General features: G+C 34.0%; 2 protein-coding genes across 4 annotated transcripts; both read left to right on the plus strand.

The window, feature by feature from the left end:
* Positions 1 to 11758: 11758 nt before the first annotated feature.
* On the plus strand, positions 11759 to 22797 carry LOC127797488 (flocculation protein FLO11-like). 3 transcript variants are annotated; one of them, XM_052330432.1, is made up of 7 exons: positions 11759 to 12164; positions 12333 to 12992; positions 13140 to 13248; positions 13762 to 13882; positions 14019 to 14813; positions 17556 to 19479; positions 22088 to 22797. In XM_052330432.1, exons 2-7 carry the CDS (start codon positions 12797 to 12799, stop codon positions 22501 to 22503), a joined length of 3561 nt encoding a protein of 1186 aa, XP_052186392.1. In that variant the 5' UTR covers positions 11759 to 12164; positions 12333 to 12796; the 3' UTR covers positions 22504 to 22797. The 3 variants fall into 3 exon arrangements, with proteins under 3 accessions (XP_052186392.1, XP_052186389.1, XP_052186391.1); XM_052330429.1 differs by having other exon boundaries at positions 11760 to 12164; positions 22070 to 22797; XM_052330431.1 differs by having other exon boundaries at positions 11760 to 12164; positions 12438 to 12992; positions 22070 to 22797.
* Positions 22798 to 23606: 809 nt separating this feature from the next.
* On the plus strand, positions 23607 to 25933 carry LOC127796491 (pentatricopeptide repeat-containing protein At1g33350). Its single transcript, XM_052328648.1, has one exon. The coding sequence runs from the start codon at positions 23637 to 23639 to the stop codon at positions 25212 to 25214; it is 1578 nt and encodes a 525-aa protein (XP_052184608.1). The 5' UTR covers positions 23607 to 23636; the 3' UTR covers positions 25215 to 25933.
* The last annotated feature ends 227 nt before the right edge of the window (positions 25934 to 26160 follow it).

Genomic DNA, 26160 nt, shown 5'->3' on the forward strand with positions numbered 1-26160 from the left:
ATCCTTTATCACTTTTAATACATTTGTATATTTTGATTAATAATTAAAAATATAAATTAAATTATTACAAAAAATATATACCGATGGAAATATTTTATTAATATCTATAAAATGAGTATAATATTGAATATATTTTAAAATATTTAATATATTTTATAAATACTATGTTAATATAAAATGAACTATTTTTGTTTATGTATATGAATTTTTTTATTTTAATAATTACTTAATAGAAAAAAAATATTTTTAATGTAAAAATTCAATAATATAATAAAAAGTAATAACATTTCCATTAACTTAAATTAAAAATACATGATGAAAATAGAAAAAAAAGCTTAAAATAAAAACAACAACAACAACATGACTTAAAAATAAAAAACATTTATTAGAAAAATAGTGAAAAAAAGAAGATAAGAAAATTAATTGAAATATTAAGTGAAAAAAACATTTATTGGAAAAATAGTTTCTTTGATTTAAAATATTAGTTGAGAAATGAGATGGATAAATAATTAGGTGGATAAACAATTAGTTTGCTAAAAATTAGGCAAAAATAATTAATTAAAAATTTAGTAAAAAAATTAATTAGAATAACATATTTTGAAAAAAATATAAAAAAATTATGACTGTAATTTTTAATTTTTTTATAAAATATGACTAATTATTTTAATTATATTATACTATTAATATTTATTTATAAAATATTCTTTAAAAATTCCCTTTTACACTAATTTGGTGTTATACATTAGAGAGAACACCAAAATGATGGACACCAAATTAGCGTAAATCACTGTTGGACACCAAATTAGCGTCCAATTTGGTGTCCAACATTGGAGATGCTATGAGGGATCCTCGTATTGGAGGAGATTGGAGACAAATATAGAGAAGAAGAGCAAAAGGTGAGGGAGTAAACTGACCAACTCGGGCCAAGAGCTGCTGTTAATGCATTCCTAGTGATAGTATTTGAGTTTGAGACAGTGTCAGTAGTTGCCTAGTGGCACAATTGTAGTTTTGTTAGATTTTTAAATAGGCTTTGACGATTGGTTTTACTATCAGTTTACTGATACTGTAGGGCAAAACTGACTTTTCACTACCCAAATTGAAACCACTTGCCTAAGGAAATTCTATTTACAACGAGGGTTTTATTCTTCGCAGTCTTTTTTTGTCAAAATTTGTCATTATTTTTCAAAAATCTTATTTTACCCTTCTGTCACCCTACCATATCATCTTCCTTCCCTTTTTACTCTGCACGGTCACTCCATCTCTCTTTCTCTTTTATTATACCTATTTTTTTCTCTCTCACACCCATATCTCCATATCTCTCTTGATGAGCACACACACAAATATGTATATATATATACAAACACACACACAAAGATAATTTATTATAATAAAATAAAATTTAAAAAATATAAATAAATAAATTATTTTTAAATATCTGTATTTTAAATAATTATAAATTAACTAATTATAAATTTTTTAACTAATTTTAAATTTTAAATTTTAAATTATCGTGATTTAAATTTTTGATACTCAAAAAAATTTAAAATTAGTTAATTTATCTTATTAAATTACTTAAAGATATATATACTTAAAATTAGTTATTCAATCAACTAATTTAATAAGATATATATCTTTAAAAATTAGTTGAATTTATTTAAAGATATATGTATCTTTTTAAAAATAATTTATTAAATAAATTCAACTAATTTATTTTTAAAAAAGAATTAACTAATTTAATTTATTTAAAGATAAAAGTATTTTTTTAAAAGAATTAACTAATTTATTTATTAAATAAATTCAACTAATAAGATATATGTATTTTTTTAAAAGAATTTATTTATTTATATTTTTATTTTTTTATTATAATAAAAAATTAATTTAAATAAAAAAAACTTCCCCAAAAGCCAACTTTCGGGAAACAGTGAGTTCCCCGAAAGCATTTTGATTGTCTAAAATAATTTAAAATTAGTTATTTTATTTTATTAAATTACTTAAAAATACATATACTTAAAATTAGTTATTCAATCAACTAATTTAATAAGATATATATTTTTAAAAATTAATTAAATTTATTTAAAGATATATGTATCTTCTTAAAAATAATTTATTAAATAAATTCAACAATTTATTTTTAAAAAAATTAACTAATTTAATTTATTTAAATATGGATGTATCTTTTTAAAAGAATTAACTAATTTATTTATTAAATAAATTCAACTAATAAGATATATATCTTTTAAAAATAATTTATTTATTTATATTTTTTTATTTTATTTTATTATAATAAAAAAATAAAAATAAAAAAAAATAAAAAAAAAAAACATTCCCAAAAGCTGGGGGTCGAGGAATGCTGGGTTCCCCAAAAGCTAGCTTTCGGGGGCATTCCCGACCCTCAGCTTTCGTGGAACGCTTTCGGGGAAGTTTTTTTTTATTTTAATTATTTTTTTTATTATAATAAAATAAAATAATTAAATACAAATAAATAAATTTTTTTTAAAAGATACATATATCTTATTAGTTGAATTTATTTAATAAATAAATTAGTTAATTCTTTTAAAAAGATACATCCATCTTTAAATAAATTAAATTAGTTTTTTTTTAAATAAATTCTTTTTAAAAAGATACATATATCTTTAAATAAATTCAATTAATTTTTAAAGATATATATCTTATTAAATTAGTTGATTGAATAACTAATTTTAAGTATATATATTTTTAAGTAATTTAATAAAATAAAATAACTAATTTTAAATTATTTTTGACAATCAAAATGTTCCCTGAAAGCTACTGTTTCCGAAAATTGGTTTTGGGGAATTTTTTTATTTTAATTAATTTTTTTATTATAATAAAATAAAATAAAAAATAAAAAATATAAATAAATAAATTCTTTTTAAAAAGATACATATATCTTATTAGTTGAATTTATTTAATAAATAAATTAGTTAACTCCTTTGCTCATTTTAATCTTATTTTGCTATTTTAACAAATGTACTCAAGAAAATAAATGACTAAATTAAATAATTTTGGGCTCATTTCTAGTCCTAATAACCTAATTATCTTCAACTTTTAGTCATTTTTTAATTTTATTTTATTTTAAAATTTACTTTAATTTGGTCCTCTTATTTTAAGATCGATGCCAATTTTATCCTCAATTGACCTACCATATGGCTCAGTTGATATGGTAACGAGGTGGCGTCCCTCATATATGATTTGCAATAAGAGTAAGGCAAAACTATGCCATTTTACTGATGTGTTAATTATGACACATCAACATGTCACTTCACTGTCACATTAGCTAGATCGCGCTCACGAGTCAATCGAGACAAAATTGACATCAATCTTAAAATATAAAAATTAAATTAAATTAAATTAATTCTTAAAATGAGATAAAATTAAAAAATGACCCAAAATTAAGCATAAATCATGCTATTAGCCCTTATTTCTAAATCCTTAAGTCAATGCTTTAAGCAGGTCCAAGACAATAATTTTATCATATTTATAGTAAATAGTTTGTAGATGCTAATTTCCAATTGATTAGATCATCTTAACTCAATTTTTTTTTATCATTCAATAGATTATAGGTATCGTTCAATTTAAATTTTAAAAATAAAAATGAATTAAATAAAGGCACTCTAAAGGGTGTTATTAGAAAGTTGAAATGTTGTTTTATTTTTTATAACAATTTTTTAAATATCAAATGCCAAATGTTTAATCTTTTAAGTTTTAATTTTATAATAATATCCAATAAATAACAGGGTACCTTTGAAATAAAAATGTAGAAAATGACATTTTAGGAAGTTGAGCTTCAATACACCAAAATAAGCGTTTAGTTAAATAATAAAATATATAAAGCATAATTTGTACACTATTAATAATATAAGGGTTCTATAATCAAACACTTAGAAGATTGGAGTTTCATAGTAAAATAAAGGTTTAAAAATATACATATTGTAACGTCCTATTTTTCTCAAACATTAAATAATTTGAGAATTTTGAAAAAAAAAATTAACATAAATTCAATATAAATCATTCCATGATAATCCTATTTTACCTTCTTAACATACCCAAATAAGAATCAATAAGTTAAGACACGTAATTATCATAAATACAAAAACAATAATCGAAATCTGATATGGTATATAATCGAATTCACTTAAATCATAATATAAGAATGCATACCATATTATATTTTCAATTACAAAATACATGGAAACTCGTATTTCAAATATAACAACTAAATACCTCAAATACAATCAAATAATACCCCAATAATATTGAACAATATTACTTGATCGATTCCTCGAAACATCGCTCGAATACATAACACTCTTACATAAGACTAATTATTAAAAGAGCATAAGATTAAAAAACATATCCATCTCTTCATGATGAAGCAAAATATCAGAACCACATATTGAATCTATTAGACACGTCATCACGTGCTATCAAGTTTCAATTACTTCCATGTCTATGCTACAAGTCTTATCTGGAACGTTTGAATATTTCAGGGGCATAACCCAATTACAAGATTAATCTTCTAGTGAGAGTTTAAAAACATATACATACTGTTTTAAAAACCGGATCGGACCGGCCAGTCGAACCGATTTAACCCGGAACTGGTGGCCTATTCGGTCCAGTTTGACATAAAAATTCAAATCTTCTTCAACCCAGTCAAAATCAGTCAAAATCCGGTTGAACTGGTGAATCGAGAATCGGGTTGACCCCAGTTTTTTTCACCCTCTCACTTATTTTTAAATTTTTAATTCTTAATTAATTCTTTAATAACATATATAACAATTATATATAAAATATTAGTTGTATATTAGTTAATAATAGCATTTCTCATAATAATATATAGAAAATTAGTATTTCAAATATATATTAAAATATATATTTAATATATATTATTTAATTATAAATATATATATATGACATCATCCGGTCGGACTACTCCGGTCTAACCGATCGGACCAACTAACCCGTGACCCAATTAATAGGCCGGTTCGTTCTCCGGTCCGATTTTTAAAACATTGCAGATACATGAATCTATGATGCAAATATATGAACAACATATCCTCTAGTGTAACTTCTTTGGCCCACCAACCCAGCACAAAACCCTGAGTAGAATCCTGACCTATTTTCAGGATAATCTTAACGTTGTTTCATTAATTACCATTGGCAAAATACGGCTGCACTATCAAGGCGACATCCCATCTTGACACAAGTATTGATATGCCAATAATATCATGCCGAATGAAATATCATAACCATCAATGCAACAATATATGTACAGATATGACAAGATGTGCATAAAATACATACAAGTTAGCCACTTTTATGACTATCATGCTCAACATAGATAAAATATAACATGTATAAACTTTTGGGGAAAATCACTCACCTTTTGCACGAAATTCAAAACACCTCGAAAAAACATACGTCGCCTCGATTTGAGTGCTCGACATTGATTTTCGTGCCAAGTCTCGAAAATCGCAAAAATCACTTAACCTCGAGCACAACGATCATATAAATCATATTTATTCACAGAATAAATCAATACCTCAATTTCGTTATATTTTCCTCTAGTTTTCTCCCATTTTCCTCTCTAATATTCTAAATAAATACTTGTTTAACTATTTTCTCAAATATTTTTCCATAACAATTCATAATATTCTAAAAACTTTAAAAGAAAATTGCAGAACTTACCCAGATGCTTCGTTTGCATGCATAATGAGGCTAGTCTTTGCAAAAATCGAGAAACTGAAAAGGCAAACACCGAATTTTTTTTGCACAACCTTCTAGATCTTATTTTTCTTGGATTTTTGTAATTTTTTCCAGATTTTTTCGGCTAGGGACCCACCCTCACACGTTGACGCAAGCTTCCTTATGTGCCCCCACTTGCAGGGGCTGGCTTGTGCGTGCCTTACACACGTCGGTCCTTTTCTTCCTCTAACTTGTTGGTGATCACGAACAACCCTAATTTTTTGGTTATATCTCATTCGTTTGAGCTGTGTTTCGCCTCTCATTTGAATCTACGCCTTTTTCTCTTCATCCTCTATAGGATTATAGCTTCAAATCGCTCGACTGTTCAAACTTATTTTCTGATAAAACTCCGTATCTCCTTTAATTCTTAATAAAAATTGCTCAAATTCTCCATAAATGACTCTCTGGACATGGAGAACAAAAACCCATTATCCATTTCCCTCAATTTTCCCTCGAACTATCAGATCTAAGAGTTTAATTTTTGTCTTCTCTCGGTCATCTCCAAAAACCTCTATTTATAGGTGATTTCGAGCCTTCAAATGCTCGTGCTTGGTCAATCCAACCTCCCTAAGTCTCATACCTACCCCAGATTAGTCCAAAAACACCATTATTTGACCACCAAACAGTGATTCAACGGTTCAAAATTTCGGCCAAGAAACGACCGAAAATCACGCAAAAATGGCCACCATCGTGGCTAATGTCGGCCTAGGCCCGACCCAAGAACATCCTTGACCACTTTCCGTGGCCAAAAATGGCGGTCGGTGGCCAGCAAGGTAGCTAGTTGGCCATGACAGTCTCCTCATCCTTAAGTTTGCAAAAATTGTATTTCAGCCTTTTTACAAAATTCTAATTTCACTTTGGTTCTGTCTTTGAAGCGCCTGAGCTTCCTAATAGTGTCATTGTGACCCATAAGCTTTATACTTCAATTTCATCCTTGAAAATTTAGGAATAACGTCATTTCGTCATTTCTCTAGCAAAATTAAGAAATTGCGCTTAGGTCTGAATCTACATTTTGACCGTAAACCCTTTTGTTTTTTATTGAAACCACTGAATGGTTATTTCTTATAAAAAATATGAACATTTTCGAAAGTCTCATATGACAATTCAATTTTTCAGTCTAAATCATAGTTGTATTTTAACTATACTGAAAATAGTTTCTAATCTGATTTCTTTCAATGCCATAAATCACACCTCTAAATGTTTGACAATGCCATATCATTTTCCTTAAGTATCTCGGTTCTTGGGCACTCTCTGCAGTCAACTTGGTCATTCATAACGGTAAGAAATTACCTTATAACCTCAATTTATTTGTAAATTTCATTTTCGCCCCAAGATAATTTACTCTTGAGTTCTTTTAGAAATTCTTGAGTGTTACACATATCTTCACTATACTTTCAATGGCAGTCACTTGTTCATTCACCTTATTTCCTTCATTTTGATGTCGATTTATACCATATTTATTATTTCGATCTTAAAGTCTCACCCTATCTCTTTCTTTTCTCGTTTTATCTTTTGTTTTATATATTAGTTTGGGGTGATAGACTAAGACATAAAGCGAAATACTTTGCGAATTTCTTAACCAAATTTACTGTCATTTGGTTTATTTAGGGTTGTTTTTTTCATTTGTCAATTTTATATTTTTTTTTCTTTTTCTATACAAAGGTAATATGGTCGCTTTAGCATTTGTTTTAGTGCTCGGTTAACAAAAGGTATTCCTGTTATTCTTGAAAAGTCAAAAGTATGTTTTGTCTTTTTACTTAATCTTGGAGGTGCACAATGTAATATTTGAAGTTTTCAAAAAATCTTGGATATTTAAAATTTTAATTCTTGAATTAGTTGAAATTAGATTCGAAAGGCGGTTTAACGGCAATTTGGCAAATTACTAAGCCTTAGAAGAAACCCAAAAGAGTTAAACAAGAACTCACGAAGAATTAGACTTAAATGAAATTAGTTAAAAATTAAAAAAAAAAAATTGCTAAGCTATAAGGCCTAATATGAGTGTAAAATTGAATCTAAATAAAATGAAAGTAGGTCAAGCCCAATTACAGGCATTACCAGGTTATAAGGGGCTGTTTGTTGTAGCTTAAAAGTTATAATTTTTAGCTTCTAATTTCAAAAAAATTGGGTATGTAGTATTTGTTTTAACTTTTAAAATTCTAACTTATAGCTTTTAGAAATGGTAGAAGTTGACTTTTTCAAAACTGTGGTACCCCAGGTTCTACAACTTTTGATTAAACAGTTACATTTTTTTAACAAATTTGCTTCTGTTTTTAACAAAGAATTACTCTTCTGTCCACATAATCAAGGGTCTCTCTTTTCCACCGCCATCTCTATTTTCAAATCTCTTATTCTTTCTCGCCATCTCCCTTTCTTTCTATACACTAATTAATTTTTTTATAACACTTGAAACTTATACATATACACTAATTAATTTTTAAATTATCATTCTATAACTATTAAGGGTATTATGGACAATTATATAAAAATAAGTTATTTTACAGCTTATGGTATCAAACACCACGACTGTTTAACTACAACTTCTGAGAAGTTGTAACAAACAAGTTTATAACTTATTCTAAGTTTTAGAAGTTATAATCTAAGAAATTAGAAACTATAATTTCTTTAATTAAGTTGCAACAAACGAGACTAAGAACTCATAGACCCAAGTTTGACGAAAATTGAAAAATAATTTAAGTATGAAATAAGTTAAAATGCGTGACAAGTTAGTTAAATAGCTTATTTTGAATTCAAATAAAATCTAAATGAATAGGGATAAACAAATCAGAAGACAAGTGTCAAAGTAGGCACAACTAATAATGCAACAATATAACTAGATTTTATTATCGACGATCGAATTAAGAATTATGAAGCTTGAAATATTTTAAAAAAACTTAACCAATACATGACGAATAAGTCAAGTAAATTATATTAAATTATGAGCAAAACAATTACGAGTTGGATCAAGACATCCTATGATGCCACATATCGATATTTTCATGTGTTTTCATGAATAATGGAATTGATACTAACACTTTTACACTTTTGTATAAATATTTTATCTTAAGTCAGGTGCGAGCTATGTTGCACGAAAACAGCTCAGAGCCGTTTCCCCGTTTCTAAAATATTTTTTATTTTCGTTTTAGACACTATTTTTATTTATTTTTTTAAAAAAATATTTATTTTTTATATTTTTATTTCGTATCAAAAATATTTTTTCTTTTTCGTTTCTGTTCTGGTGTAACTTAGGGTGCAAGAATTAGAAAAAGTTGTGACTTACAAATAAATGATATCCCCTTTTCCCCAACATTACCCATTTAGATTAATTAAATTGTAAGTGACTTAAAACAGTTGAAAGGGTGGTAAACTGGTGACCTCACACGTGACTCATATGTGTGGCTCAGAATCTCTAACCACAAGCAAGCAAGTTGATGCTTAGGGAGTTGTAATCACGGAGGACTCATTAAGGAGTGGGCCCCGCCCTTCTTAAACTATCCCAGTAACAAAGCGGTTGGGTCAATGAATGCGTCATAATGAGATGTGGCATCACCTGTGACCAATAAATATAGAAACACAATAATAATAATCACAAAAGCTGCACATTATATGATATTATTAAATTTTTTAAATTAAATTATCCTCTTATTTTTTTTAAATAACACTTCTTCCCGGAGGCTTCTATCACTCAACCCCTTGATTCCCACGTAATAAGAAAATTATGAGAGACTGCACATCCAAATAATTAAACCCGTACATAATCGATTAAGAATGATCTACAAATACTTAAATTCGAGTCACTCGGCTTGGCTCTAAGGGCATTTACATCCTTCTCTTAAATTCACCAAATTGAGAGGGGAAATATTATGCTTACTCACGAGTTTCATAAATTTTTTATAAAATAACGTGTTAAACATAAATTTATGTTGAATATTAATTTAATTTTTTATAAATAAGAATTATATAAAAAACAACTTAAAAAAATGTCTACAATTTTAAATTAAGGCATGTCTCAGTTTCACAATAAAAGATAAAATTAGAAGATTTAAACAACTAATAAAAATGAATAATTCTTATAATATTAAGAGAAATATTTATAATCATTGAGGAAAATCTTTATCAATATCACCTCATAAATCCATTCAAAAAAAATAATTTCTCTAAGGCTTAGCGTACATAAGCATACTTAAAAGTTAAAACTATTATTTTATATAAGTGTTGACATTTATGATATCAACTCCAATTACTAAGCAATCAAAATTAAAGGAGTAGACAACAAACATTAAAATGAACCGCCAATTCATGAACATTCTTAAAGATAATGTTAGCTTAGATCGTCTAAGGTTAACACTTGTATTGACAATTCTATAATATTTATTAAAATATTAATTTGTGGTGCATGAGCATATTCATAACTCAAACTATCACAAGTGATTCAAATTAACATAGTAAAGAAAATCAGACTCGATTTTAATTAAATTAATATTTTAGAAAATATAAAATCAAACTGACTATAAAAAAAATTCAAGTTTGGGACATTATTTGGAGCACATAGACCGTTCCTCTGTCCAACCAACCATGGTTAGCTTCAGAACCATTGTCATAAGTTTTAAAATTGGATTATGCTACTTGTATATAAAGGAATATAGAAAAGGCTATCAAAACACAATAAAAATAATAAAAATATCTTCACACCAATTGTAAAATTACTTTTCTTGCCCTTAGTCACCTTCCCTCCCTTATTTATGGCTACCTTCCTTTTAATGTCTCGCATCGAGGAGGATGTAACAATGATCGACGTGGGCAGCTTAGTTGGTCAGCAACAGTAAAGTTAGAACAAATGATTCAGGATCGAGTCTCACCAGCGACAGTGTGGGAGTAATCTCTTAAATGAGGGGGCTCTTTGTGCACAGTGTGCACTGGTCTAACTGCTGTTGGTTGGCTGAGTCACCATAATTAACCTTCCCTCACATTTCTGTCGGGTCAGGGGTTGAGGGTGCTCGAGATGAGCGATTTCACCTTTTGAAATAAACAATGATCGACGTAAGGAAAAAGGAGAAAGAATGCAACCGAAGAGAGAAAAAATAAATTTATAACTAGATACGAGGTATTTTGATTATTTACATGTATATCTAGCCTAAGGGGTAGCCTGAAACGTGGCAATAGCATTCTCCTTTAAAATTACCATATGAGCGGGTCATTTAACGTCATGACACGTGGTTTGTACCGTAGTGATCTGGGGTTTTTATCTCCCGCCAGCGACCAATTGCCCACGATTTTGACACGACCACGAGGTGAATCCTTAGAACGGGCTCCACTCGTCTCAATTGAGACGGGAGAGGATACGCGCACTAACACACAATATATATATATATATGTACACATGAATGAATATATTCTATCTATCTTATGTCGCATCAAAATTAATCAATCATTATTTTGTTGCAACTTCGTACATACATGCGATGCGGGTCTCGGAACCATTATGCCCTCGTGTCGTGTGTCCCCAAGTCTAAAAGGGAGTGGAGAAAGCGAAAAATGCCTTGGAAAATGAGAGCCTGCACCTTAAATAAATCCTAATTGAAAGATTATAAATGGTTTGTGGCAAAACTGAATGAAATATAAATAATAAATAATAAAAACAGTTTCCATCCATTTAAAAATGAAATTTTGATTTTTTATATTAGATTAAAAGCTAATTTTTGTGTATCCAAAACATTAAACTTAAGGGTTTTTTTTTTATTTTTAAAAATGAATTTAGATCCCACATATATATATATATTCTATAAGGAAAGTAATATTTACATTTCATTTTGGTAAATTTGGAGCTCATTTGATAATTAAGTCTCACCCCAAGTAAAGACTTAGACCCAAGTAAGTACAATTATAGGGCAGAAAAGGCTCATAACCGACTTATCTACAAGCCAATGAAAAAGCCGAAAGAGACAGCGAGAGAGAGAGAGAGAGATTTGGAAGAGAATAAAAAAGAAATGGAAAAGGAAGAAAAAGAAAAAGTAAAGAAAAAATATCACAGAGAGAGAGTGAGTGAGTGAGAGAGAGAGAGAGAGAGAGAGCGCTGTGAAGAGAATGAATGGAAGCTTGCAGAGGAGTAAAGCAGCAAAATCTGAGGTCGCTCGTGCTCTCCATTCACTTTTATCTCCAGAACAGTCCAATCTAGAGAGAGAGAGAGAGAGAGAGAGAGAGAGAGAGGTAAGGTGCAGTTCTACGGTTTTGATTTCTCACCATTCGGTCCAACCGATCTCTGCGTTTCCGATCTACCCGACACTCCACTGGGCCGAAGTTAGATCCGAAGACTCTGATTCCACGCTTCCTCGCTGTAATTTGAGATCCTAATCGTATTTGACGAGCTTTGGAGTATGTTTTGCAGTCATTTAACTTCGTTGACGGTAAGTCAAGAACTGTGAATTTGTCTCCAAATGGAGATTCTGTTCTTGTAAATTGAACTCTGGATGGGGATTTGAAGTTGAATTGGGGTTTGTTTTGGTGTAGCTGTAGCTTTCGGGATCACGATGTCATTTTAGGGCTTTGATGTTTTTGTTTTCTTGTGGAAATAGGGTTGACTGATACGTGGATAGAGGAGTTAGTTGTCATGGCTTTACATTCTTACCAGTAGTGGAATTTCTGCTATTTATGACATGATTCAATGCTTCTGCCTTCAGTTCCGAAGATTGGTGTTTGAGTCAATTTAGGAACAAGATGCACTTAAAGTGGACTTGTTTTTTGGAATTGAAGTGAAGTTGATTAGAGACAATGACGCTCATAGCAACGGGGAGCTGAGCTCGGTTCTGGTTACTGAAAGTTAATTGAATCTTGCGATGGAGTTAATGATCCCTGGATGTGGCAGTGCATGGAGATTATGCATTAGGTCTTGATTTTAAGAGGGATCAGGGATGCTGAGTTGTCTATGCTGTAAACTGTATCTTGATTCCGTCTCCTATTTCTTCACGAGCTGCTAATTTGGCTAAAGTTGAATGGAAAGTTCATAGTGGTTATTCCACCGTGAAATAGGGAGGTATAGATGCCGCCTTCTCCAGCAATGAGGGCTTCCCCTGGGAGGGAGCTCAGGGGGAACAATCACAAAAGACGTCACAGTCTTGAGGGTGGAATACTCCTCAGGGGGAAAGAAGACGATCTTGCTCTGTTCCATGATATGCAGACTAGAGAAAGGGACAATTTCTTGCTTCAGTCAAATGAAGAATTTGAAGATACATTCTGTGAGTTCCCATTATTTAAACTTCTTAAAACTTTTGTTTTTGGCTTTCTTTTCTTGAGAAGTATGGAATTCAGTTTTCTTCTTCTTCTTCTTTCCTGTGGCTGACAATTGTTTTTCCTTTTATATTACTTCGATTGGCTTTTGATAGCAACAAAGTTGAGATACTTCTCAGATTATAAGCTTGGAATTTCCATTCCATCACGAGGTGAGAGTAGCGACTTGCTTAATGTGGATGGGGAGAAGAATGACTATGATTGGTGGGTTTTTTTTCTTCCCCTCTAATCTTACAAATATTACTTTAATCTAATTGCTGTTTTTTGAGAATGTCACAACACAAATGGTTCTCCAAGAACTGTAAAGACAGTGGAAGAAGACGAAAGAAAACTTAAATTTCCTGCAAGAAATTTAGGAAATTTAGCATGAGTATGAGACAACTCTGTTGTTCTGTTGTCTTGGGGTAACAGGTTGAGTCCCAATTGTAAACTTGTATTTCACTCAAAATTTGTTAATTAGGCAACATGAAGAATTTTCAGCATGACGATGTTGCTTGAGTTCATACAGTTACAAATTCGGCCCTCATATAGTAGGAGCCTTGTGCATTGGGGATGCCTTTCTTATAAGCGCTCAAAATCATGCATTTCGTATTAAAAATAGCTAGTTGCAGTGCAAGAAGTTAATCATCTGGGAACTGTGACTTTTGTGAAATTAAATGGTCTTGCTACTTCTCAGTGCTTGGATTTGCTCTAATATCTGGTCTTCTTATGTTAAAGGTTATTAACTCCTCCTGATACCCCTCTCTTCCGTTATTTGGATGATGAGACACCTCCAATTACTCTTGCACAGAGGGGAAGACCACGAAGTCAACCTGTTACAATCTCACGTTCGTTGACGGTAGGTCATTTATTCAAGTCAATGAGATGAATATTCCTTGTCCATTAACTTATATTTACAAATAGTATCTTTCAAACACTTTGTAGGTGTTTTTCTTCATCATCTAATAACCTATCTAGTGTCTATCTTAATGCAGATGGAGAAGAGTCATAGAAGTAGTAGAGGTAGTGCAAGTCCAAATCGCCTAAGCCCATCTCCTCGATCTGGGAATAGCAGTTTCCAGACGCGGGGAAGCCCATCTCCTCGATCTGGGAATAGCAGTTTCCAGACGCGGGGAAGGCCATCTTCATCATCTCATTCTAGTCCAACTCCTAGTTTACACCACACTACCTCATCTCGGAGACCCTCTCCACCACCAAGTAAACCGTCGACTCCGGCCCCAAGATCTTCAACGCCAACTCCACGGCAGATGAGCACAGGGTCTAGTGGTACTGTGTCCACATCTGGGCGTAGAGGTACCTCCCCTGTGAAGACAAGTCGAGGAAACTCAGCATCTCCAAAAATGAGGGCATGGCAAATGAACATTCCGGGTTTTTCCTTGGATGCACCTCCTAATCTACGTACTTCATTGGCTGACAGACCAACATCATATGTTAGGGGGTCCTCTCCAGCATCCAGAAATGGTAAGGATTCATTTTCAAGATCCGGAAGACAGTCAATGTCTCCAACCGCTTCCAGAAGTGTCGGTTCATCTCACAGTCATGATCGGGAGCGATTAAGCTCTCATAGTAAAGGTTCTGTTGCATCATCTGGTGATGATGATGTTGACTCTCTACAATCCATTCCTATGAGTAGCTCAGACCATGCAGCTTCAAGAAGAGTTGGTCAATTTCAATCTAATAGAGGTCCAACTTTTTCGAAGAAGACAACTAGATCAATGCTCTCAAGTTCTGCTCCGAAAAGATCTTTTGACACAGCACTTAGACAAATGGTACTTTTGTTTCTTTTTCTTCTGGATTCATGATTAAAGTTCCTGTTTCATCATTGGTATACAAATAACGAGAAAAATGATAGATGTTAAAATTTCCATGGCAAACATTTTACACAAGTCACGCGATCAAGGATCTGAAAGAAAATGTAGGAAATGCTTTGATATCAAATAGAAATTTAATGGTTTCATATGTGTTATGGATCCAATGTGGTTGCTGCTAGAGGGGTAGCTTTGTTACATATAACATTAGATGAGATTAAATTATGAATGTTTTAAGCAACCAAGAGGTGATTGCCTATAAATAAATATAGTGAAAATATCTGTTGTCCCAGATTACCCATTTCAAATAAGGGAAACACATTCATTGTCTTCATTGCCTATTCTAGTCCATAAATTTTTTAAATGCCAACAAAATTGTAGCTTTTCTAAAAATGTTAACGCACCTCAGAGTGTTGGTACTAGATCATATTAGTTTGTTGAATATTTATCCAATGTATATAAGCATACATTTTTCTCCAAATTATGGTTTTTAACATATCCTCTTAACTATTTCAAATTTAACCCTTTGAAACAATGTACTTATTTTTTCTAGAAGTCTTCAACTGAGGGGTTGGTACTGGTTTCTCACATACCTATGAAGTACCAAGTTTTGCTTTAATCTTCTTTGAGTGTTCTTTATATTGGTCTATTGGTGTATGGCATGATAAAATGTGATACCTTTCCAGAAACATGTATGCTTCTTTGCTCTAGCGATTTCTAAGTTGTCTGCACATTCTCAAAATGCTTAATTTAGTGATCCAAAGCAATTTGAAAGCCCCTCCTCGGTTTCCTTAGGGTATATTTGGGAGAGATTTAGGAATGGAATGGAATGGGATTGAATGCTGTGAAAATAAGTGGAATAGAATAAAAAATATTTTCTCCTCATCTGGGAGATGAGGGGATGGATAGTAATGGAAAGTACTTCCCTACTTGTTTGAGAGAACTATGTAAATGGATGGAACTGAAATTTAGTAAACAACAAATGACAAAATATACCCTCATGATGAATATATAAAAAAATAGATATTACTTGTTGACTTGAGGTTAGGTTTGTTAATGTACAACATTAAAAGTTTGTTGTTAGTTCCATTTTATCCAATCTCCCCCAATCCCCAAAATTGTGGGATACGAAAAGTAGAGCTTTTAAAGAGGCTGGATGGAAACTCTTTCCATCCAATCCCACTCCATTCTGCATTAATGTTCCTCCCAAACAATGCAAACCTTCTTCTATCTCATTCCATTCCACACCACTCCCCCAAACACACCCTTAGGGTAGTGAGAGAAAGAGAGAGATTAAATCTAGTGATAATGGAATTTTCACATGCCTAATGTAGGAAGTTGGTGCTCCCATCCAAGATTTATGCATTTAGATTAATTTGGAAAACAAATAAGCCGTACTGTCACTTTTTATGGTGTTCCTCTTCTTTTTAGATTTCCTTACCAGAAGAGAAAATGAAAAGAAATAATAGGCCATGCTAATTGCTACATTCCTTAAATTTTCCTCAGGAGGAAAAGAATCAAATATAATGAATGGAAAACTAAGGAGAATGGAGTCTTGATGGGGGTAATGCGAAACCATCTCGCTGGAAATGTGTTTTTACAAGATTAATTTGAAGATGAATTGTATTTATAATAATTCTAGTACATCTTTCAAAAAGCATGTTTTCAGCACAAAGCACAATATGCTTAGGGCTTTTTGCCTATGAAGCTCAGTAGTTTTAGCTAAATGCGATTAAAGCATGCTTAAGTTACGCTTTTGCCTAGGCTTTGAAGTACAAAAAAGTGTGCTTTAGAAATATGCTTGTTTTTTTCTTTTTCTTTTTTTAATGAGACAATATGAATGGTTACATTTGTTTAAATTTTTGCAATGATGTGGCTACAGATGTAAATGAGTCCCAATTAACCCCATTTAAAATGAAAATAAATATAAAAATGAGGTATAGGTGCAAGGCACATTTGAAAATTTATCAAAACAAACTTGTAAATAGGGTTAATTGGGGCCCTATTAACATCCCTAGATGTGGCTGCTTGAATGGAAATCTTACCAAAAAAAACCACTTAAGATATGATTAAATCATATATACATTTAAGAAAAAAAAGAAAAAGAAAACTCGACTGTGTTTACCAAGAAAAAAATATTGATGGAAACATGTAATTGGGGATTGCTAATATATTCTTGATTATTGTAAATTAGGCATTGATGATTGATTCTTGATTGCTATAAATTACAGATTGTTGATTTCTTTCTTTTTTTTTGGTTTCTATAAATTAGGGGATGATTGATTGGGGATAGGTGTAAATTAGAGATGATTTTTTTTCCTTATGCTTTTTTTATGATTGCCTGAACTTGTAAACATTTATAAAATATAAATGAAAAATGGTATCTCATCATTTGTTAAATTTGCAGCCCTCATTCTTAAGTAGTTTTTTTTTTTTAATGATTGTTTTTTTAATAGGTTATATTATTTATACTCATAAAAGTTCATACTCTTTATTTCATTTATGTGCGCTTTGTTTTGCATTTTAAGTTTCATAGTCCTCTGCTTTAAGTGCACTCTTCTAGTACCATTTTTATCTATTGAACTGCACTTTGGAACATGTATGTTCATTCGCCTGTATTAAATATTTCTCTGACATATGACCTGGTATTGAACATTAAACAACATATGAAGGTGAAAATGCAATTGAATGTTTTCTCTGCAGGAAAATCGGAAAGGTCCTCAAAACATGTTCAGGCCACTCTTATCCAGTGTGCCCAGTTCCAGCTTTTATGTTGGAAAAGCAAGTTCTGTGCAGCGGCCTATGGTATCTAGGAACTCCTCAGTCACAACTAGTAGCAATGCAAGTTCTGATCTGGGTACAAGTGGTCCCCATGATACTGAAGAAAGTGACCGGAACCTGTATGATATGGCTAATGAATGTGTAAAGGCACCATATCCTGATGTTGAGGATGATGTATTTGCCTTTGAGAAGGCAGATACTGTAAATGAAGACATCAGTCATGATAGCCACAATGGATCATGTAATGTTCAGCGCGATTATTTTAGTGGTGGTGCTGGAGTTGATTGTCAGCTCAGTGACACTGAAAATTTTGACAACAGTAGCAATGCTATAGCAATCACTACTCACTCTGAATGTGTGGACGTCAAGGGTAATTCTCCAGAAGTTGATAAGGTCGAAGGTATGGTACTCTGTTCTAGATGTGGCTGTAGGTATTGTCCAATTGAATTAATAGAGGGAGACTTGAAAATTTGTCCAGACTGCAGGAGGTCATTTGAACCTTTGACTTCCACTTCTCCAGTGCCAACTGTAGCGGTTCCAAAGAACTCCCCAAGTTTGTCTGCCAATGTTCCCGATGAACATATATCATTTGATGCAATGGACCCTTTGATTGCTCTGCCTGAATCTTCAGAAGGGGCTGATATGGCTGAAGCAATGGCTTCTCAAGATGAGGATGATGTTCAGGATGACCAGACTTCCTATCTTGGGAAAAACCTGAATTTATTACCAGAAAATTCTCTTGTACAGACACTGGAGGAGGAAGATATGCAGAGCACAGTGAACCAGCAACTGATAGACCAACCAACTTTAAGCTATAATCCTTCTCATGGTGACGCTGCGGCTCACCAAAGTCGACACTCAAGTCAATATCAAAATTCAAAGCTTGATGTTTCAGATGGCACTGGCATTTCTGTAGTGCTAAAAAGGTCAAGCAGCAGCAAAGGGCCTGTTGTACAGAGCAGGAGTTTTAGTGCCACTAACATTCCTTATAATGATCCATCTTATGTGCGAGATGGTGCAACTAGCATGAGAAGCTCCCTTGGACAAGGCAGCTCCTCGACATCATCCTCTTTGGACTTTGGCTCAGTTAGGCAAATGGAGACCCGTATGCAGCGGCAATTAAGTGGCAGGAAATCTGACATGGAAACTTACAGGCATGATATAAACACAAAGCACCAGCGCACAGGTTCATCATTTTCTGGAACTTCAGGTCATGCTGTCCAAGGTTTAGGTCTTGCAATGAGCACGAATGAGGAAACTATGGAGGTTGCTGTCAATGTTGACAACAAGGTTTTAGGTGTAACAAATGTGGCCACACCTGAAATGTTGCTGGTTACAGAAAATGCAGGTTTGGATGATGCATACACTGGAGTTGAATGTGATAATCACTATGAACCAGTGGTTGCTTCTGCTTCAGAATTGTCAACACATACTCTTGTCCATTCAGGAGGTAGTTCAGTTGCTCCTTTGTTGAATATTGAAGAGTCTTCTTCATATGGATACGGTGAAGCTGTTCAGAATGACCAGAGAATTATTTCAGATCAAGAACCATCAGTGTTGATAAAAGAGCCTTCTGATGTAGAGGAAGATATATTGCTGAATTCTGTTGTAGATAGGGTAGATGTTGCTGATATTCCCACTCTGAGCTCATTGGATAAAATATCAGAGATAGATATTGAAAATAGTTGTCTGGGTTCACCAGGTTCTCAGTCTGATGTTGTTTCCAGCAATTCAAAGAGCACCTTGGATGACTTTCTGGAGCATTCTGTTGTCATCACATGTGACAATGATATGGCAGATTCAGTCGCAGAGGCTGACACGTTGGATAACACACATGGCATCCTTGGTATGCATTTCTTGTTATAGCTACTTGACCTTTCTATAACCTCTCTTGACCTTTTATGTTTTTGGTACTTTTGGCATTTCATCATCATTCCAAGCCTTATAGAATTCATAATAAAAATCTAACGATTTTTGCTCAAGCTTTCCTCTATTGAATGCAACCTTTTTCTTGGGTATGGAACTGTTGTGAATAGAAGGAATACCTTCAACATCAGAAGTGTTGTAAGGATTACTGAATTCATAGGGGAATTTTCCTTTGCATAATAATGTCTAATTTAGTTTTATTGAACATTTTTAGGCCTTGTAAGTCACTACATTACTTTTTGAGGAATTTAATATGTTAGCACACAAGATCCATTTGTACTATCCACACTACTTGAGTTTAGTTGGAAAGACTATTTTTAGGAGAGAAGGTGGTGGAAGCCTTGAACAATCTAAATGACAATAAGGGGGTCGGATTTGGATGTCTTCTCTTTTGAAGAGGTGAGTTTGGTGTTCAGGAGTTTCTTATCATGGAAGGCTCAAGAAGAGTGAATGTACTCTTCTTAGCCAATATCCCTAAGAAAGGGGATCTAAGGTGCTTAGAGCTTCAAGCCTATTAGGTTGGTAGGGAGCATGTCTAAAAGACTGAAGGGGGTGATAAGGGTTTCTTTCCAACTCTTGAAACGCCATTTTTTTCCCGCTGGGGGAGAAAGGGGGGGGGGGGGGGGGTTTGTAAAACTTGAATCTTCAGTCAGGTCCAAACTGGAATAAAACTCAAAAGTTTTTATTTTCTTCTAGAGAGAGGATTATGGGGTTTGTACAGGTCTCAAATATTATACTATATTTCCATGGTAAACTTCTTGGTTTATGTTAATGGAGTACCTAACACGAAGCCTGCAATCCGTGCATCACAATATCCAAGAAAATTTTCATTAACCATAATATTCAATTTAACAAAATCCTAAAATGTTACACATAAATTGTAATAGAAAGAAATTGTAATCGTCCTAATGTGTCCATTGATGGTCCCCCAATCTGAGTCCGACTTTAGGTATCTCCCTGTCTCTGGTCACTTGAAATGTTTAGGTCGAGCAATGAGCTCTCAGCTTAGTGATAGTTGTTCTACGTGTATAAGTAAAACATATTCAACATATTGCAATTCATATTTATACAACAAAAATTGGTTTCACTTTCTAAATAGTTCCAATGCGTCAATACAAATCAATAATAATCTCATGTTGCATGGTGTAGCAGATGTCTCATTCAATGTATAAAACATGAATATCCAGGAATCGATTAATCATAGTAAGCAACAATCTATCATCAATAATACAATCATCTGAATAGGCGTATCTATGTAACCCATGGATCCACATCATATTAGGGTGCCTTGGGGCAATACCTGGGTCCATATCTACTAGTACCTGGTACAGTCACCAGGAGCACACTCGATATTATGTTGAGATTTCAATTTTTTTTTTTTAATTCTTACTTTTTCTGCTACAAATTTCTTTCATTCTATTTCCTTGCCTTAAAGGTTTATATATCAGTCTTCTTCTCGTTTGTAAAAATTATCTTAATTGTGTCTTGCACATCTTATTTTCAAATATGCACCACTCCAATTTTTTTAAAAATAATCTTGTTTTTAATTTTATCTTTTCTTATATAACCACACATTTATATGACATCCTCATTATAGTTACACTAACATTTTGCATAAGAACCCTGGCAGCATACTTTAGCAAGCAACATGTCCGAGTTACCTGCTAAGCTCCAATGGCCTAGATATATACGGCCATTTGTGATTAGCTAGGCACAAGCCTTACCATCGCTGTGTGTTCTTGTGAGGCAAGTAGCAAGCCAAGCAGTTCTCATCCAAACACCATTTGTAATACATGGTGCCTTTCAAGAATGCAACACTATTCATCAATGTCATTAGCATGTGTAACAAAACTTGCGTATATAAAGTAAAGCAGCCAAACATATTGTCAAAGCACACACTAGTGGTAGCCAAGCTACCCAGCCTTTAGGCCAAGGCTGAGCCTGAGCACATAGTCCCATCTTAGCTACACAAGAAGTCAATTGGCCTATTTTGTACTTGTAATGAATGTTATTGATGATAAGATGGTTGCCCAGCTTCTACTCACCCCCAGATCTCTGCCTCAGAGACATCACTGGATGTTGGCCTTATTCATTGTATTTGGCTTGTTTCCCATGCATGGAAGTCTCACCCCCTCATAATTACTGTAGCTGATTCCCATGTCATCGCCCACTTTAGGATCTCAATACCTCCCTATACATGCTTTTTGAGCCATTTTCTCTGTGGGATAAGAAATCATTGCTTGAGAAGTAATATTAGTTTTACAACATTTCACAGACCTCCGATTCTATTTTGTTATTTGCATTGGACTTAAGATGGCTGAAACCTAGTTATCCAAAATAGGGACAAATTCTGGACTTCCTGTAACACGACCCAAAGAAAAGGAAAAGAAAAGAAAAGAACTGAGAGAAAGAAATAAGAAAAGAAAAACAAGGGGAACATACAGCATAGCTGATCAAATGAGTATGATCATGTGATTCATATTGATTGCAAATTATCTTCTCTCTGACAGAGGAATCAACTGTCACAGTTGAGAGCCATGCTGGCACAAAGGCAAGGAGCCTGACGCTGGAAGAAGCGACAGACGCAATACTCTTCTGCAGCTCTATCATTCACAATCTGGCCTACAAGGCCGCAACCATAGCAATGGAAAAGGAAAACTCAGTCCCATTGGAGTTGGAGGGCTCCCGGCCAATGGTCACCATATTGGGGAATTCTAATTCTGATGTAAAGGGTCCACATCGCAGAACTGCTGGCAGACGTGCTTCTAAGTCCCAAAAATTGAGGCAGACTCCAGCAAAAGCAGACACAAAACCTTCCCCTGATGACCCTGACGGTGACGAGAACGTGAACGTGCCCACCACCCGAATAGTCGGAGTTTCCAATAAGAGCGATGGTATGAAGCCTCCGAAGCTAGAATCCAAATGCAATTGTACGATAATGTGAAAGTCTCCCGCTCAAAACCACGAGCATGCTGGGTTTTCTATCATCTCTTGCTTCTTCGTCCAATCCAATTCACCTCGGCGAGCGGAGTATGTTAGTCTCTCTGTTTTTTTTTTTTTTTCTGTTCTCTTTTGGTTAATTTTGTTATTATTTATTATCATATAATATATATGGGGTGGGAGGGGCTGTTTCGATGCTTGCCAATTGGTTTTTGAATGTTACAAATTTATTTGTAAGAAAGCACAAATGTCCTATTGATTACACGGTACGTAGTTGTAAAGTTCTAATTTTTATTTATTAGGCTGCTGATGATAATGTCCAGGCACATGGAGGTCGCCCTATTCTTCTTGTTAGTCAATCATCTGTATCTGCTTCTGGCCTTCCATTAGAAAGAAGTGAATTCTTTATCCTTGGCGGCGACGCCATCATCCATGTACAAGTGTGAATTTGACTCCAATTCATTCCCTCTCCTCCCTGTGTTTCGTATAGTTGTTCCATCATAACTTGCTATATAGACAGCACTAGATTTTCTTGGTGGGTTGAACTTGTAACATCAAAATTACATACAAGGTTATATGGTTCTTGGACTTAGAGGGCTGTGTCGCCTTCACCAGTGAGGACACGTATCTCTCTTAGTCTTAAATGGGGTGGGTGGGTGGGTTCAATTGGTTTCTTGCATTGGTCTTTACATATTTCATCATGTTAGGTTCTTTCTTACACTTATTTAGATTTTTTTTTTCCTCATAAAATGGATTGGTGACATTATGTTAACAAATCAGACTTCCAGATCAACTAATTGTAATTGTTTTTTAAAGGTGTTATAAAGTTAACACAATATTAAAAGTTTAAATATAAAATTAATACATTTCAAACTTTATTATAAAATTGATGCACTTGTTAAAATTTATTATTTTTTTGATACCGAAGTAATTTCCTTATGATAAACAATAATGATCGAAATAAATATCTGATTTTTGAAACTCAAAGATAAAAACTTAGATATTCTTAATTTAATTTTCTTATATACAAACATCTCTGGGATTAAATTTAATTATTTCAACAAATTAAGAAAATAATCGACGCAGTATAACATGAGACTACAAAGGTAAGAGGCAGCATCACCAACGTTACATAACATGCTCGGTTTTGGTCGGGAAGAAGTGAATCTGAACCAGCGGGTATTATCGATCCTAGACAAATGCAATCACCTCAACCATCTGAAGCAGCTCCAAGCGTTTCTCCTCACTCTCGGCCATGGCCAAACCCACTTCTTCGCCTTCAAGCTCGTCCGCTTCTGCACGCTCGCCCTCGCCAACCTCGACTACGCCCGCTTCATCTTCGACCACCTCAGCTCGCCCAACGTCTACCTCTACACCGCCATGATCACCGCCTATTCGTCACATTCTGATCACAGGTCGTCTCTTCGACTGTACCGCGACATGGTTCGTCGGGGCCGGCCTCGGCCCAACCATTTCATCTATCCCCACATCCTGAAAGCCGGCCCCGAGGTTCTGGAGTCTCGGGGCACTGAATTGGTGCACGCCCAGATTGTGAGGTCGGGTTTTGAGGGATACCCTGTTGTGCAAACGGCGCTTTTGGATTCGTACTCGAGGTTTTGTTCAGATGTCGGAACTGCCCGATGGCTGTTCGATGAAATGCGCGAGAGAAATGTTGTGTCCTGGACGGCTATGATTTCCGGGTATGCTAGATTGGGGAAGATGGGTAATGCGGTGGTTCTGTTTGATGAAATGCCTGAGAGGGATGTTCCGGCGTGGAATGCTGTTATTGCAGGGTGCACGCAGAATGGGCTGTTTGCAGAGGCAATTTCTCTGTTCAGGAGAATGGTCGCCCTTGATAAAAACAATAAGCCGAATCAGGTGACAGTTGTCTGTGCGCTCTCTGCGTGCGGGCACACTGGCACCCTGCAGCTTGGGAGGTGCATCCATGCTTACATTTACAGGTACGGCCTTGGTTCCGATTCGTTTATCTCCAATGCCCTGGTGGATATGTATGGCAAATGTGGTAGCTTGAGAGAAGCAAGACGGGTTTTTGACAAGAATGAGAAGAGAAGCTTGACGGCATGGAATTCCATGATCAATTGCTTCGCGCTCCACGGTCAAGGTCGGGTTGCAATCAGTCTCTTTGAGGAAATGATGCAGCGTGGCGATGAAGGAGAGCCAGATGGGGTTACTTTTGTTGGTTTGTTGAATGCTTGTACGCATGGAGGATTGGTCGACCAAGGCCAGTCTTTTTTTGATATGATGACTAGGGAATATGGAATTGAGCCTCAGATTGAGCACTATGGCTGCATAATAGACCTTCTTGGCCGAGCTGGAGAATTTGAGAAGGCCATGGAGGTGATAAGAGTTATGAGGATGCCTCCCGATGAGGTTGTTTGGGGCTCTTTGCTCAATGGTTGTAAGATTCATGGCCGCGTGGATTTGGCTGAATTTGCTGTCAAAAAACTGATTGAGATTGATCCAAATAATGGTGGTTATGTTGTAATGTTGGCAAATGTTTATGTTGAATCGGGGAAGTGGGACGAGGTCAGGAAGTTGAGGAAGGCATCGGAGGATCAGAATGCTCATAAGACACCTGGTTGCAGTTGGATTGAGGTTGATAACCGAGTTCACCAATTCTATTCTGTCGATAAAACACATCCAAGAACAGAGGAAATATACACAATTTTGGAATGTCTGGTTGGTTTTCCTTAGTCCATAACTGCTACATTTTTCTCCATGATCATTGAAAACTGGCACCTTGTTGTATGTGCAGTGCAGCACAAGGATTCTTAAATTTGATTTGGATATATTGGATCCTATCTTCCAGCGCAAATTATATTTCATCAAAGCTTAAGTTGTTTGATCTATTGATCTGAAGGCCAAAACTTGTCTAGGCTTATTGAGGACTAGTAGTAGTGGAGCCAAGATAACATGCCCAGGTGCCCTGTCATGTTGCAAATGGTTTTACATTTTGGTGAGAGGAGAAGAAGAGCATCCAAGAAAATGGGAAATATTTATCAATTCCTGTAAAGGGGTGCTAAAACTGTTCCCAATTCACTCTACCAGTTCATCCAAGTTACTCTGCTACACATATACTTATGAGATGCTGTGCCTTGGTTATTCAAGTATTTGTTTATCATTGTTGGTATCAATGATTGTGGTGATGGGGATGGATTTGAAGGCACTGGTGCGCAAGGTGAGGCTTGCAAACTAGTTGGTGACAAGACTAGCTGATGTTGTTTGTTGCATTTTTTATGGTTTAAAGTTAGGGTTTAAAATTTATGAGTTTTTAAGGAAGAAGTCAACAAATTTGAAGACTAATGTTTCAATAGGAGCAAGGACTTCTATGTTGCTTGAAGAGTATAATTTTCCCATTTCAGTCTCCCACTTCGCCTCATCTGCTTGGACGTTGTGTATATTATTCTAATCGTTAATTCTTGAAAAAAGATTAAATTTTTACTAAATTTTTAATTATGTGCAAAAAATTTTATTTTTTTTAATGTTAGGTTTAGACTTCTAACTTGTATTAAAAGAGACATTTAACTTTCGGTGTGTCATTTCCAATTAAATGACATAGTTTTAGAAAAGATGAATTAGCTAAATATAAAAGGCCTAATCACCTGATTTATCTTGAATTTTTTTCCAATTTTCAATTTAA

Source organism: Diospyros lotus, chromosome 3 (assembly GCF_014633365.1).
Source record: "Diospyros lotus cultivar Yz01 chromosome 3, ASM1463336v1, whole genome shotgun sequence".
NCBI classification, from domain to species: domain Eukaryota; kingdom Viridiplantae; phylum Streptophyta; class Magnoliopsida; order Ericales; family Ebenaceae; genus Diospyros; species Diospyros lotus.